At 47.8% G+C, this 15,134-nt stretch overlaps 1 protein-coding gene across 10 annotated transcripts in view; it reads right to left on the minus strand.

The window, feature by feature from the left end:
- DNAH8 (dynein axonemal heavy chain 8) overlaps positions 1-15,134 on the minus strand; it is a 582,992-nt gene that overhangs the window by 284,946 nt on the left and 282,912 nt on the right. For all 10 annotated transcript variants that reach the window (XM_056568656.1, XM_056568659.1, XM_056568657.1 and 7 more), the window contains 5 exons: positions 14,907-15,044; positions 14,582-14,822; positions 13,993-14,192; positions 1,137-1,290; positions 562-725 (listed from right to left, as the gene is read on the minus strand). In XM_056568656.1, coding sequence (XP_056424631.1) covers positions 562-725; positions 1,137-1,290; positions 13,993-14,192; positions 14,582-14,822; positions 14,907-15,044 — 897 coding nt within the window. The remainder of the gene's footprint in view (positions 1-561; positions 726-1,136; positions 1,291-13,992; positions 14,193-14,581; positions 14,823-14,906; positions 15,045-15,134) is intronic.

Raw genomic sequence — 15,134 nt, forward strand, 5'->3', positions numbered from 1 at the left:
TTGCCGAAATTTCTGCAACAAGTCTGCTGTGTGTGACTTCACCATCAGGGTCACTTCACACAGCCTTTTTAAATTAATAGAAGTGCAATTTTTGAAGCCAGAAGTGGATCCAGCTAGTGGTGTAAATCTGTATTTTATAGGTCCTATTCGGATGCCACTCAAAAAATTTTAGAAAATCTGCAGCGTTTTCACAAAGCCAGCCCAACGCTGGTTAACACAGACATATTACAGACACATTTTTACATCCACAAGTCTCGGCCTGAGTGCGGGTCTCATAGCTGAACTGATTCGTGTCAGTTTGGGTCATTAGACCCATGGTCAGGTCGGGACTTGGGGACATAATACAACGGTTTGAAACCGGCCTATGACTACTTTCATATGGGCATATTTCACTTCTGTATTCATATGCCAAAACCAGGAGACACAGAAGACGTATAAATCTTTCATATAAAAGAGTGCACAGGTATTGCCCTGAACCAAGGGCATTTTTAACATACTAGACAACAACAGTCATGTACTGATGTGGGGGTGACTGCATTAGCATCCTACAACATGCCATACCCTGTGAGTGACTTCTGACAGATCTGCAGCTGTTCATGTAGATAAGGAAGGATGTGTATCAAGGCCTCATCTCCAACGCAGCACTGACTGACACTGGCTTTGTCATGAGCTTGCTGCATCAGCTTCATCCACGTCCTGTCTATGTTCTTGAACCTTTTGGCTTCCTACATGTCAATACAAGAGTTTTATCAAGTATGTATAACTCCTATAGCTGTGGTAACATACACATAAAGACCCTTTTAAACAAGCCAATTATCTGGGAAATAAGTGTTCCTAAAAACTCTAATTCCTGATAATTGGCTTGTGTGAAAGGGTCAGCAAGCAGCTGATTCATTAACCATCTTTTGTCTGGCCAAAAAATCATTGTTACCACCCACACATCGAACTGTCTTAACAGGATGTGCGGCTGATAACAATGAATTTAATGGGCCACACTATTAATTAAGCCTTATAAAGCCTCTCCAAATGAGCATGGATCTCGCTGATCTTCACTTGTTTGCTGCCTTGTTTTGTTCAAAATATTGACCATAACAAGGCACTCAATAAGATGAGTGCACACAGCCTAAGCATTTCACCTCAGGTAATTGGCTGGCTATATCTCCAGAAACAAAAACAGCTTCCAGGTAAATCCAGAGGGTCTGAACCTGTAACCACTCCTCTAACATGGCGGATGATGCGCTCATCTGCTGGATCCAGCCCTGAATGGTCTTCTTAAAATGTTCATTGTATCTAAAATACAAAAGTTAGGATAATAGAGACAAATGTGAACACAGGATAGCACTTCATTAATGTATAATTTAATATCTATACAATACCACTAGAGATGAGCGAACTTACAGTAAATTCGATTTGTCACGAACTTCTCGGCTCGGCAGTTGATGAGTTCAGCTTTCAGGAGTTCCGGTGGGCTGGAAAAGGTGGATACAGTCCTAGGAAAGAGTCTCCTAGGACTGTATCCACCTTTTCCAGTCCACGGGAGCACCGGAAAGCTGAACTAATATATGCAGGATAAGCCATCAACTGCCGAGTAGTTCGTGACGAATCAAATTTACTGTAAGTTCGCTCATCTCTAAATACCACATGTCCTGTCATAGTTCTAAAGTTACACAGCAGTATTTTAGTCAGTATTTATTATCAGTACTTGCAAGCCAAAGCCTTGGAAAAAACCCAGAGTAGTGATGTCGCGAACATAAAATTTTCCGTTTGCGAACGGCGAACGCGAATTTCCGCAAGTATTCGCGAACGTGCGAACCGCCATAGACTTCAATAGGCAGGCAAATTTTAAAACCTACAGGGACTCTTTCTGGCCACAATAGTGATAGAAAAGTTATTTCAAGGGGACTATTACCTGGACTGTGGCGTGCTGGAGGGGGATCCATGGCAAAACTCCCATGGAAAATTACATAGTTGATGCAGAGTCTGGTTTTAATCCATAAAGGGCATAAATCCCCTAACATTCCTAAATTGTTTGGAATAACGTGCTTTAAAACATCAGGTATTATGTTATGCTCCTCCAGCTGCTGGGACGGTGGGGCTCTCGTGCTGAGGAAGTGTCCTGGCTGCAGGACTTGATGGAGCCTGAGTGGTGCTGACAGTTGATCCTGCTGCTGCTCCATTAACCCCCTCTCTGCTGGCCTCTGCTGAGATTTCAGCTCAACATCTTCGCAGCGGAGGAGAGTGTCTCCCCTGGTTACGTCAGCCTGGATATCTATAAGGCTTTTGATTCCGTTGAGTGGCACTATATTTTGTGCCTGATGCGTATCCTCCACTTCGGACCTGTTTTTTGGGGTTCCAGATATCCCCACTCTGCTGCGGGCTTCTTTTGCATGTGTCAGCACGCAGAGGACTTTGGTCGGAAACGCACACATGTGAAGGAAACTGACTGCTATTATATTACAGTCAAAAAATTTTATTTATTTTTAAATGCAAGCTATTGTGACACCAGATAGGAGTGGTGTGTTAAGTAGTTCTATTCTTATCAGTTTAATCCCTGCTATGTGCCTTTTTTTTGGTTTGGTTTTTGAAGCTACAGTGCAGCACCAGAGGCCAGAAAAATTAGGCATGTACACATGCGTGAAAAATTTGGTATTGTTGCAGCCGCTGTAGCAGCGGCCAGAAAATTTTCTGTTTGTTTCACCAGGCAGAAAGTGCCCTAAAACATTGCGGCTTGAATCCTAGTTGGTGGCGGATAAGTCATGCAAGTCATCCGGCATTCAGAGGTAAAATACAGCAGCGTGTGGACCATTTTTAGCCCAAGGCAGCTCATCTCATCAGGCCTTGTTCAGTCAAATGTATCACCCAGTGTCAGTCCCTTCGGGATCCATCCCTCATTCATCTTAATAAAGGTGAGGTAATCCAGACTTTTTTGACCAAGGCGACTCCTCTTCTCAGTGACAATACCTCCTGCTGCACTGAAGGTCCTTTCTGACAGGACACTTGAAGCGGGACAGGCCAGAAGTTCGAGCGCAAATTGGGATAGCTCAGGCCACAGGTCAAGTTGGCACACCCAGTAGTCAAGGGGTTCATCGCTTCTCAGAGTGTCGATATCTGCGGTTAAGGCCAGGTAGTCTGCTACCTGTCGGTCAAGTCGTTCTCTGATGGTGGACCCCGAAGGGCTGTGGCGATGCGTAGGACTTAAAAAGCTCTGCATGTCCTCCATCAACAGCATGTCTGTACAGCATCCTGTCCTTGCCGGCGTGTTCCTGGGAGGAGGAGGATTACTTTCACCTCTTCCCCTGTTAGATCCCTGTTGTGCTGTGACATCACCCTTATACGCTGTGTAAAGCATACCTAATAATTTATTTTTGACCTGCTGCATCCTTTCCGCCTTGCAGTAATGCGGTAACATGTCAGGCACTTTATGTTTATACCGGGGGTCTAGTAGCGTGGACACCCAGTACAGGTCATTCTCCTTCAGCCTGTTACGCCGTGCGCTCCGGGTCCCCGCTCCTCCCCGGAGCGCTCACGGCGTTCTCTTATTCACAGCGCCCCGGTCAGACCTGCCGACCGGGTGCGCTGCGATAATGTTCCCAGCCGGGATGCGATTCGCGATGCAGGACGCGCCCGCTCGTGATGCCCATCTCGATTCCCTTACCAGACCCGTTCCCCGTCTGTGCTGTCCCGGCGCGCGCGGCCCCGCTCCTTAGGGCGCGCGCGCGCCGGGTCTTTGCGATTTAAAGGGCCGGTGCGCCACTGATTGGCGCATCAGGTTTTCATCAGTACCTTCACCTGTGCACTTCCCTACTTATACCTCACTTCCCTTGCACTCCCTCGCCGGATCTTGTTGCCATTGTGCCAGTGAAAGCGTTTCCTTGTGTGTTCCTAGCCTGTGTTCCAGTTCTCCTGCCGTTGCCCCTGACTACGATCCTTGCTGCCTGCCTTGACCTTCTGCTACGTCCGACCTTGCTCTTGTCTACTCCCTTGTACCGCGCTTATCTCAGCAGTCAGAGAGGTTGAGCCGTTGCCGGTGGATACGACCTGGTTGCTACCGCCGCTGCAAGACCATCCCGCTTTGCGGCGGGCTCTGGTGAATACCAGTAGCAACTTAGAACCGGTCCACCGACACGGTCCACGCCAATCCCTCTCTGGCACAGAGGATCCACCTCCAGCCAAGCCGAATCGTGACAATAGATCCGGCCATGGATCCCGCTAAGGTCCCGCTGCCAGCTGTCGCCGACCTCACCACGGTGGTCGCCCAGCAGTCACAACAGATAGCGCAACAAGGCCACCAGCTGTCTCAACTGACCGTGATGCTACAGCAGCTACTACCACAGCTTCAACAATCATCTCCTCCACCAGCTCCTGCACCTCCTCCGCAGCGAGTGGCCGCATCCAGCCTCCGATTATCTTTGCCGGATAAATTTGATGGGGACTCTAAATTTTGCCGTGTTTTTCTCTTGCAATGTTCCCTGCATTTGGAGATGATGTCGGACCAGTTTCCAACTGAAAGGTCAAAGGTGGCTTTCGTAGTCAGCCTTCTGTCTGGGAAAGCCCTGTCATGGGCCACACCGCTCTGGGACCGCAATGATCCTGTCACTGCCTCTGTACACTCTTTCTTCACGGAGATTCGAAGTGTCTTTGAGGAACCTGCCCGAGCCTCTTCTGCCGAGACTGCCCTGCTGAACCTGGTCCAGGGTAATTCTTCCGTTGGCGAGTACGCCATCCAATTCCGTACTCTCGCCTCCGAATTGTCCTGGAATAACGAGGCCCTCTGCGCGACCTTTAAAAAAGGCCTATCCAGTAACATTAAAGATGTGCTGGCCGCCCGAGAAACCCCTGATAACCTGCATGAACTGATTCATCTTGCTACCCGCATTGACATGCGTTTTTCCGAAAGGCGTCAGGAGCTCCGCCAGGATATGGACTTTGTTCGCACGAGGCGGTTTCCTTCCCCGGCTCCTCTCTCCTCTGGTCCACTGCAATCCGTTCCTGTGCCTTCCGCCATGGAGGCTATGCAAGTTGACCGGTCTCGCTTGACACCTCAAGAGAGGACACGACGCCGCATGGAGAACCTTTGCCTGTACTGTGCCAGTACCGAACATTTCTTGAAGGATTGTCCTATCCGACCTCCACGCCAGGAAAGACGCACGCTGACTCCGCACAAAGGTGAGACAGCTCTGGATGTGAACTCTGCTTCTCCACGTCTTACTGTGCCTGTGCGGATTTCTTCTTCTACCTTCTCCTTCTCAGCTATGGCCTTCTTGGATTCCGGATCTGCAGGAAATTTTATTTTGGCCTCTTTCATCAACAGGTTCAACATTCCGGTGACCAGTCTCGCCAGACCCCTCTACATCAACTCTGTTAATAATGAAAGATTGGACTGTACTGTGCGTTACCGCACGGAACCCCTCTTAATGTGCATCGGACCCCATCACGAAAAAATTTAATTTTTGGTCCTTTCTAACTGCACTTCAGAAATTCTTCTTGGATTACCGTGGCTTCAACGCCATTCCCCAACCCTTGATTGGACCACCGGGGAAATCAAGAACTGGGGTACTTCTTGCCACAAGGACTGTCTTAAGCCTGCTCCCTGTACTGTCAGTCAAGACTCTGTGGTTCCCCTGTTATCTGGTCTCCCCAAGGCCTATCTGGATTATGCTGATGTTTTTTGCAAAAAACAAGCAGAGACTTTACCTCCTCACAGGCCTTATGACTGTCCTATTGACCTCCTCCCTGGTACTACTCCTCCCCGGGGCAGAATCTATCCTCTGTCTGCTCCGAAAACTCAAGCCATGTCGGAGTACATCCAAGAGAATTTAAAAAAGGGGTTTATCCGCAAGTCTTCCTCTCCTGCCGGAGCTGGATTTTTTTTCGTTTCCAAAAAAGACGGCTCCCTACGCCCTTGCATTGATTACCGCGGACTTAATAAAATCACTGTAAAAAAACGCTATCCCCTACCTCTTATCTCGGAACTCTTTGATCGCCTACGTGGCGCCCACATCTTTACAAAGCTGGACTTAAGAGGTGCTTATAATCTCATCCGCATCAGGGAGGGGGACAAGTGGAAGACTGCATTTAACACCAGAGATGGACACTTTGAATATCTGGTTATGCCCTTTGGCCTTTGCAACGCCCCTGCCGTCTTCCAAGACTTTGTAAATTAAATTTTTCGTGATCTTCTATATACCTGTGTTGTGGTTTACCTAGATGATATTCTGATTTTTTCTGCTAACCTAGAAGAACACCGCCAGCATGTCCGCATGGTTCTTCAGAGACTTCGGGACAATCAATTATATGCCAAAATGGAAAAATTTATCTTTGAATGTCAGTCTCTTCCCTTCCTAGGATAATTAGTCTCTGGCCAGGGACTACAAATGGACCCAGATAAACTATCTGCCGTATTGGATTGGCCACGCACCTCCGGACTCCATGCTATCCAACGTTTTTTGGGGTTCGCCAATTATTACAGACAATTTATCCCACACTTCTTTACTATTGTGGCTCCTATCGTGGCCCTAACCAAGAAAAACGCCAACCCTAAGTCCTGGCCTCCTCAAGCGGAAGACGCATTCAAACATCTCAAGACTGCCTTTTCTTCTGCTTCCGTACTCTCCAGACCTGACCCATCCAAACCCTTCTCATTGGAGGTAGACGCCTCCTCGGTGGGAGCTGGAGCAGTTCTCCTACAAAAAAATTCTTCCGGGCATGCTGTTACTTGTGGTTTTTTTTCTAGGACCTTCTCTCCGGCGGAGAAAAACTACTCCATTGGTGATTGAAAACTACTGGCCATAAAATTGGCGCTTGAGGAATGGAGGCACCTGCTGGAGGGATCCAAATATCCAGTTATTATATACACTGACCACAAGAACCTCTCTTATCTTCAGTCTGCCCAACGGCTGAACCCTCGCCAGGCTAGGTGGTCATTGTTCTTTGCCCGTTTTAACTTTGAAATTCATTTTCGCCCTGCTGACAAGAACATTAGGGCTGATGCCCTCTCTCGTTCATCGGATGCCTCTGAAGTGGAAACTTCCCCGCAACACATTATTCCTCCGGACTGTCTGATCTCCTCTTCTCCAGCTTCCATCAGACAAACTCCTCCAGGGAAGACCTTCGTCTCTCCACGCCAGAGCCTCAAGATTCTCAAGTGGGGACACTCCTCTCACCTCGCAGGCCATGCTGGCATCAAAAAATCCATCCAACTCATCTCTCGAATTTATTGGTGGCCTACCCTGGAAACTGATGTTGTTGATTTCGTGCGGGCTTGTACAGTCTGTGCCCGGGACAAGACCCCTCGCCAGAAGCCTGCTGGTCTCCTCTATCCTTTGCCTGTTCCTGAACGACCTTGGTCTCAGATTGGTATGGACTTTATTACTGACTTACCTTTATCCCATGGCAACACAGTTGTTTGGGTGGTCGTTGATCGATTCTCCAAGATGGCACATTTTATCCCTCTTCCAGGTCTTCCTTCGGCGCCTCAGTTGGCGATGCAATTTTTTTATACACATTTTTCGCCTTCACGGGTTGCCCGCGCATATCGTCTCGGATAGAGGCGTTCAATTTGTGTCTAAATTCTGGAGGGCCCTCTGTAATCAGCTCAAAATCTAATTAAACTTCTCGTCTTCTTATCATCCCCAATCCAATGGACAAGTAGAAAGAATTAATCAGGTTCTGGGTGACTATTTGCGACATTTTGTTTCCTCCCGCCAGGATGACTGGGCAGATCTTCTTCCATGGGACGAATTTTCGTACAATTTCAGAGTCTCCGAATCCTCTGCTAAATCCCCATTCATCGTGGTGTACGGCCGTCACCCTCTTCCCCCCCTCCCCACTCCCATGCCCTCTGGTTTGCCCGCTGTTGATGAAGTGACTCGGGACCTCTCAACCATATGGAAAGAGACTCAAAATTCTCTTTTGCAGGCTTCATCCCGGAAGAAAAAATATGCCGATAAGAAAAGAAGAATTCCCCCATTTTTTCTCCCGGAGATAAGGTATGGCTCTCCGCCAAGTATGTCCGCTTTCGTGTCCCCAGTTATAAACTGGGACCACGTTATCTTGGTCCTTTCAAAGTCAAGTGCCAGATCAACCCTGTCTCTTACAAACTCCTTCTCTCCTTCTCTCCGTATTCCCAATGCTTTCCATGTCTCTCTCCTTAAACCACTCATCCTTAACCGCTTCTCTCCCAAAGTTGTTTCTCCCACTCCAGTTTCCGGGTCCTCTGACGTTTTTTCGGTGAAGGAAATTCTGGCATCCAAGACGGTCAGAGGTAAAAAATTCTTTTTGGTTGACTGGGAGAATTGCGGCCCAGAGGAGAGATCATGGGAACCTGAGGACAACATCCTGGACAAGAGTCTTATCCTCAGGTTCTCAGGTTCCAAGAAGAGGGGGAGACCCAAGGGGGGGGGGGGGGGGGGGGGTACTGTTACGCCGTGCGCTCCGGGACCCCGCTCCTCCCCGGAGTGCTCACGGCGTTCTCTTATTCACAGCGCCCCAGTCAGACCTGCCGACCGGGTGCGCTGCGATAATGTTCCCAGCCGGGATGCGATTCGCGATGCGGGACGCGCCCGCTCGCGATGCGCATCTTGATTCCCTTACCAGACCCGTTCCCCGTCTGTGCTGTCCCGGTGCGCGCGGCCCCGCTCCTTAGGGCGCGCGCGCCGGGTCTTTGCGATTTAAAGGGCCGGTGCGCCACTGATTGGCGCATCAGGTTTTCATCAGTACCTTCACCTGTGCACTTCCCTACTTATACCTCACTTCCCCCGTGTCCACCGACACGGTCCACGCCAATCCCTCTCTGGCACAGAGGATCCACCTCCAGCCAAGCCGAATCGTGACACAGCCTTTTTATACGAGGGTCCCTCAACAGGCACGACAGCATGAAATACCCCATTTGCACAAGGTTGGATGCCGAGCTACTCATGTCCCGTTCCTCGTCCTCAGTGATGTCAGGGAAGTTATAATCTTCTTCCCCCCAGCCATGTACAACACCACAGGAATCAGATAGGTGACAATGAGCACCCTGGGATGCCTGCTGTGGTTGGTCTTCCTCCTCCTCCTCAAAGCCACATTCCTCCTCTGACTCCTCTTCCTCACAATCCCCTTCCAGCGTTGATGCAGGTCCAACAAGCGATGCTGATAAGGCTGTTTCTGGTGGTGATGGTGACCACAACTCTTCCTCTTCACGCTCATCTACTGCCTGATACAGCACTCTTCACAGGGCACGCACCAGGAAGAAAACAAATGGTACGATGTCGCTGATGGTGCCTTCGGTGCGACTGACTAGGTTTGTCAACTCCTCAAAAGGACGCATGAGCCTACAGGCATTGCGCATGAGTGTCCAGTAACGTGGCAAAAAAATTCCCAGCTCCGCAGAGGATGTCCTAGCACCCCGGTCATACAAATAATGTTAACGGCTTTTTCTTGTTGGAGCAGACGGTCGAACATTAGGAGTGTTGAATTCCAACGTGTCGGGCCGTCGCAAATAAAGCGCCTCACTGGCATGTTGTTTCACCGCTGGATATCTGAAAAGTGCGCCAAGGCTGTGTAGGAACGCCTGAAATGGCCGCACACCTTCCTGGACATCCTGTAAGCCTGGGTACTTATGCACAAAGCGTTGTACGATCAGATTACACACATGTGCCATGCACGGCACATGTGTCAACTTGCCCAACCTCAATGCCGCCAACAAATTTGTTCCGTTGTCAGAAACCACTTTTCCGATCTCCAGTTGGTGCGGAGTCAGTCACTGATCCACCTGTGCGTTCAGGGTAGACAGGAGCGCTGGTGCGGTGTGACTCTCTGCTTTCAGGCAAGTCAACCTCAAGATGGCGTGACACTGCCGTATCTGGGATGTGGAATAGCACCTGGGGAGCTGGGGGGGGGGGGGGGTGCCAGTGATGTGGAGCAAGACGCAGCAGTAGAAGAGGACTCAGCCGAGGAGGTTGTGGAAGAGGATGGAGTAGGAGGAGTAGAGGAGGTTGCAGCAGGCCTGCCTGCAAGTCGTGGCGATGTCACCAACTCCTCAATTTTACACTACTGTTACACCAAATATGACTTGCACTAGTGTGACACAGAGCCCTGCAGGCCCCAAAACTCCCAAGTGTTTTGTAAACTGACTGATTTTATTTCACAGCCAAAAAAGTTTTTATTTTTTCAAATTTACACTACTGTTACACCAAATATGACTTGCACTAGTGTGATATAGAGCCCTGCAGGCCTAAAAACTCCCAAGTGTGAAGTGAACTGACTGATTTTATTTCACAGCCAAAAAAAAGTTTAGTTTTTTTTAAATTCACACTACTGTTACACCAAATATGACTTGCACTGGTGTGACACAGAGCCCTGCAGGCCCAAAAACACACAAATGTTTTGTAAACTGACTGATTTTATTTCACAGCCAAAAAAGTTTTTTTTTTCAAATTTACACTACTGTTACACCAAATATGACTTGCACTAGTGTGATACAAAGCCCTACAGGCCCCAAAACTCCCAAGTGAGAAGTGAACTGACTGATTTTATTTCACAGCCAAAAAGGTTTTTTTTTTTTTTTTTTCAAATTTACACTACCATTACACCAAATATGACTTGCACTAGTGTGACAATGAGCCCTGCAGGCCCAAAAACTCCCAAGTGTTTTGTAAACTGACTGATTTTATTTCACAGCCAAAAATGTTTTTTTTTTTTTTTTTTTTCAAATTTATACTACTTCTACACCATATATGAGTAGTTCTGGTGTAACACTGTGCCCTTGCAGGCCCTGAAACGCACTTGTGTGATGGAAACTGACTGTTATTATTTCACAGTCAAAAAAGTTTTTGGGGAAAAAAATGCAGACTGATGTTTGAGCCCTAAAAAGGGCTTCTTTGGGTGCTTTCAGATGAGTCCTTCAGGACTTTTGAGAACACTGAATACTGTAGTTGCTTGAAAGAAAAAAAGGTTTTTACCAGAGTACCCCTTTTAACCAGTGGTTCCCAACCAGGGTGCCTCCAGCTGTTGCAAAACACACATGTGAAAGAAACTGACTGCTATATTACTGCTATATTGCAAGCTATTGTGACAGCAGATATGAGTGGTGCCACTGGGCAAGTGGGCACAATATACTTTGTGAGCGAGCCTGCCACACATGCTGCCAGGCAGGCAAATGCTATTAGAGTACACAGGGGAAAGAAATAAAAAATGCAGACTGATGTTTGAGCCCTAAAAAGGGCTTTTTTGGGTGCTGTCCTTACAGCAGAGATCAGATGAGTCCTTCAGGACTTTTGTGAACACTGAATACTGTAGTTGCTTGAAAGAAAAAACGTTTTCTACCGGAGTACCACTTTTAATCAGTGGTTTCCAACCAGGGTGCCTCCAGCTGTTGTAAAACACACGTGTGAAAGAAAATGACTGCTATACTACTGCTATATTGCAAGCTATTGTGACAGCAGATATGAGTGGTGCCACTGGGCAAGTGGGCACAATATACCCTGTGAGCCTGCCAATCTCGCTGCCAGGCAGGCAAATGCTATTAGAGTATACAGGGGGAAAACAAAAAAATGCAGACTGATGTTTGAGCCCTAAAAAGAGCTTTTATGGGTGCTTTCCTTACAGCAGAGATTAGATTAGTGCTTCAGGAGTGTAGTGGACCCTGAATAAACCACCTAGCTATCGCTTTCCCTATTAAATCAGGAGCAGGTTCACTATCCCTCCTCTCTCTAACCATGCAGCTTCAGAATGAAGCAAAAAATGGAGTCTGTGCAGGAGGTGGGTGGGTCTGGAAGGGAGGGTCTGCTGCTGATTGGCTGTAATGTGTGTCACAGCGAACGCTCTGGTCCCTGCCTCCGGACCGGAGCGCACGCTTTCTCGCCCCCTCTCCTCGGGATCCCGGTGCCTCCCGCTCAGACACACTGACCGGGAGCACGGGATCCCTTGTGTCGGGGACGCGGCTGCCGTGGCGGCTGGTCCCCACTCACACGCCGCGTCCCAGTCCACCTTACCTGGCGCTTCGTTCCCTGCGCCGACACTCTCTGCTTCCCGGCGTGCACTCTAGGGCGCGCGCGCGCCACCTTCAGTAAATTTAAAGGGCCAGCGCACCATTGATTGGTGCGCTGGCTAATGACCCCTGCCCTTTCCATATAAAAGTTGCCTGCCCCTTCCTGCACTTGCAGGATCTTTGGGCCTTGTGCTTCTGAGAAAGCGTTCCTTGTAGCCTGTATTTCCTTGCCTGTTGCCGAACCCATTGCTACCGTCTTCTCGCCAGTGAACCCTTGCCACCTGCCCTGACCTCTGCTACGTCCGACTATGCCTTTGCCTGCTCCCTGTGTACTTCGCCATATCAGCTGCCAGAGAGGTCGAGCCGCTATTGGGGGAACGACCTGGGGGCTACCTGCCGCAGCAAGTCCATCCCGCTTTGCCGCGGGCCCTAGTGAAGACCAGTAGTCCCTTAGACTCCGTTCCCCTGGTACGGCCCGTGCCATCGCCTCTCTGGTCTAGAGGATCCACTACCAGTCCTGCCGGTTCGTGACAATGTGTCACGCTGACTGTGACACACAGGGTCAAAGTTTACTGCAATGATGACGAAGAGGGGGCGGATCGAACATCGCATATGTTGGCACGGCACGGCAAACAAGCTATGTTCGCAAGGAACCGTTCGCCGGCAAATAATTTGCGACATCTCTACCCCAGAGGCGCAAAGCTTTCATTTTTCATTATATTTTTTTCTTTCATTGTAGGTTCCTCCCCAAGATTTGACTTCCTACTAGGTATGCCCCCTATTAATTAGAGGCCCCCAGTAGGTAGGTAGTCAGATAGGTAGGAAACCTCCTGTTAGGTAGATTTCCAAGTAGTTTGACACAATAAGTCCTGTCCAAAAATAAAAAAAATTATAGAAATCCCACAAACCTCCCTCGGCTTCTGTCCTGAGGCCTCTGCATCCTCTGCTCTGTTAGTGGTGCAGGGCCTTCTCCTGCACAATGAAGTCATTTCATTCCGTTGCAGTTCCTGCACCACTTAGGATGAATGATGAAAAGGCCTCAGCGCTGGAGTAGAGGGAAGTTGAGAGGGACTTTTATTTATTTAGATGGAGGGGACCTACTGGGGGAAACTGCGTGGTGTCCACAGGATCTGCAGGTATTTGGATATATATCGGGGACATTTGCTTGTGCAAATGTCCTGTATCAGTGGCCATTAGAAGTATCAGGACATCCTTAGTCCTCAGTACTTAAAGGGGTACTCCACCCCTAGACATCTTATCCCCTATCCTTCACCCCATGCCGGATGACTGGCAATGCAGGGCGGAGGCTCATGACGTCACAGTCACGCCCCGCTCATGATGTCATGGGCACGCCCCCTTAATGCAGGTCTATGGGAGGGGGCGTGACGTCCGTCACTCCTCCTCGCTCAGACTTGCATTGAGGGGGTGTGGCCATGACGTCACGTGCCTCCGGCGCTGCACCCGACACTCTAAACAAATGCCGAGTGAAGCAGGGAAATCTGAGGGGTCTCAGCAGCAGGATACCAACAATCAGACATCTTATCACCTATCCTTTGGATAGGGGATAAGGTGTCTAGGGGCGGCGTACCCCTTAAATACCTCTAAATTGTACAGGAAAAGATGATAAATTGTAGCTTCAGTGACTACGAAGTTCTCCCCCTCAGGGGTGGTTTACCATAAAATATATAAAGCAAAAGCATCAAAGTAGGGGGGGGGGAGGGGTAAAAAGCTGCAGCAGTCCTTATGATGCTGTAAGTTCAGGTGATCAGACTTGATAAGGTTTGGGGAGAGATTTGCGACTACCATACTGCCCTTAGGCCATCTTTACATGGCAGAATTTGCAGTCAATATTTTGCATCAGTATTTGTAAGGCCAAAACCAGGAGTGGGAGCAAAACATGAGGAGCAAATCTTTCCATTGTAGTTTTATTCTGTGTAGCTTTGGCTTACAGTACTGACGTAAAATACTGATCCAAAATATTAACGTGAAGGTGGCCCTACTCTGACAGATACTTTCTTCCTTACCTGTTATTAAGTAATGACCCAAGAACCATCAGACTGTCCTCAATTGTAACAATGATCTCTGCAGTTTCTGCTCCTTCTATTAATACTTCTCCTCTGCCTTTTAAGTATGAAAACTTTAAAACCTGTTTGTTCCAGACGTTAGACACCTGGGCCAGTTTACTTTCAATGTCCTTCTCCTTCACAGCTGATATACAAATATCCTGAGGTGTGAGGTACAAGTGATGAATGGTTCATACAATGGTAAATTTGTAAGACATGCAATGACAGATGCAATCAAATATTATATTATTATTACATTATTTCATAATTTTATGACTTAATTCTCCTTTAAGCCTAATCGCAACCAATCAGGTCGCTTCTTTCATTTTTGAAAATGCCTCTGAAAAATGAAAGAAGTGATCTGATTGATTGCTATGGGCAACTCAGCAACATTTCCTCTGGACAGGATTTGATAAATCTTACCCTCTGTCTCCACAAGCGATTAGCAGAATTGGAAATAAGGTAACAGAGTGCATTCACACATGGCATAATTTCATTGAGGAAAACATTTCAAATGTGGAATACAAACTTTTGAGAAAAAAGAACTTACCTCAATCTCATCTTTATGCTGAAGAATTGAGGCCTCCATAATGTCACCAAGGAAAAATGAATCAGACTGAACATTGAGCCTGCGTCCTACAAGGTTGGCAATATGGTCCCAGTGCCGTTTCTTCATGGCGTCATTTGTCATCATTTCTAACAAAGGGCAAGATTCACTGAAATCGTCTATTGTTTTTTTAAGATCCCGCAATGCTTGCCAGTGTTTTAAGCCCTCAGGGAGGTTATCACATCTTTAAAATAAAAAGATAAAACATTCAGACATTTATTTTTAGTAGCTGAATTCACATATTTATTGAGGAATTTATAAAGTTTACTTTTTCTGAAAATCCTGCAGCTCTGCATAAAGCTTCTTGATGTTTATATCTATCCAGAGTGTCTCATAGTATCCACTTATGCTGTTCATCAGTGTATCATATAATGCATACAGCTTCTGGAGAAGCTCCAGCTCCTTCCTATATAAGAAAGAAGAGTCAACCATCTGATAATGCGATAAATCAATGACATTTTCATGATTAAAAACTATTTAATGCTCTGTTTACACT

The sequence above is a fragment of the Hyla sarda genome, chromosome 3, assembly GCF_029499605.1.
Source record: "Hyla sarda isolate aHylSar1 chromosome 3, aHylSar1.hap1, whole genome shotgun sequence".
Taxonomy (NCBI): domain Eukaryota; kingdom Metazoa; phylum Chordata; class Amphibia; order Anura; family Hylidae; genus Hyla; species Hyla sarda.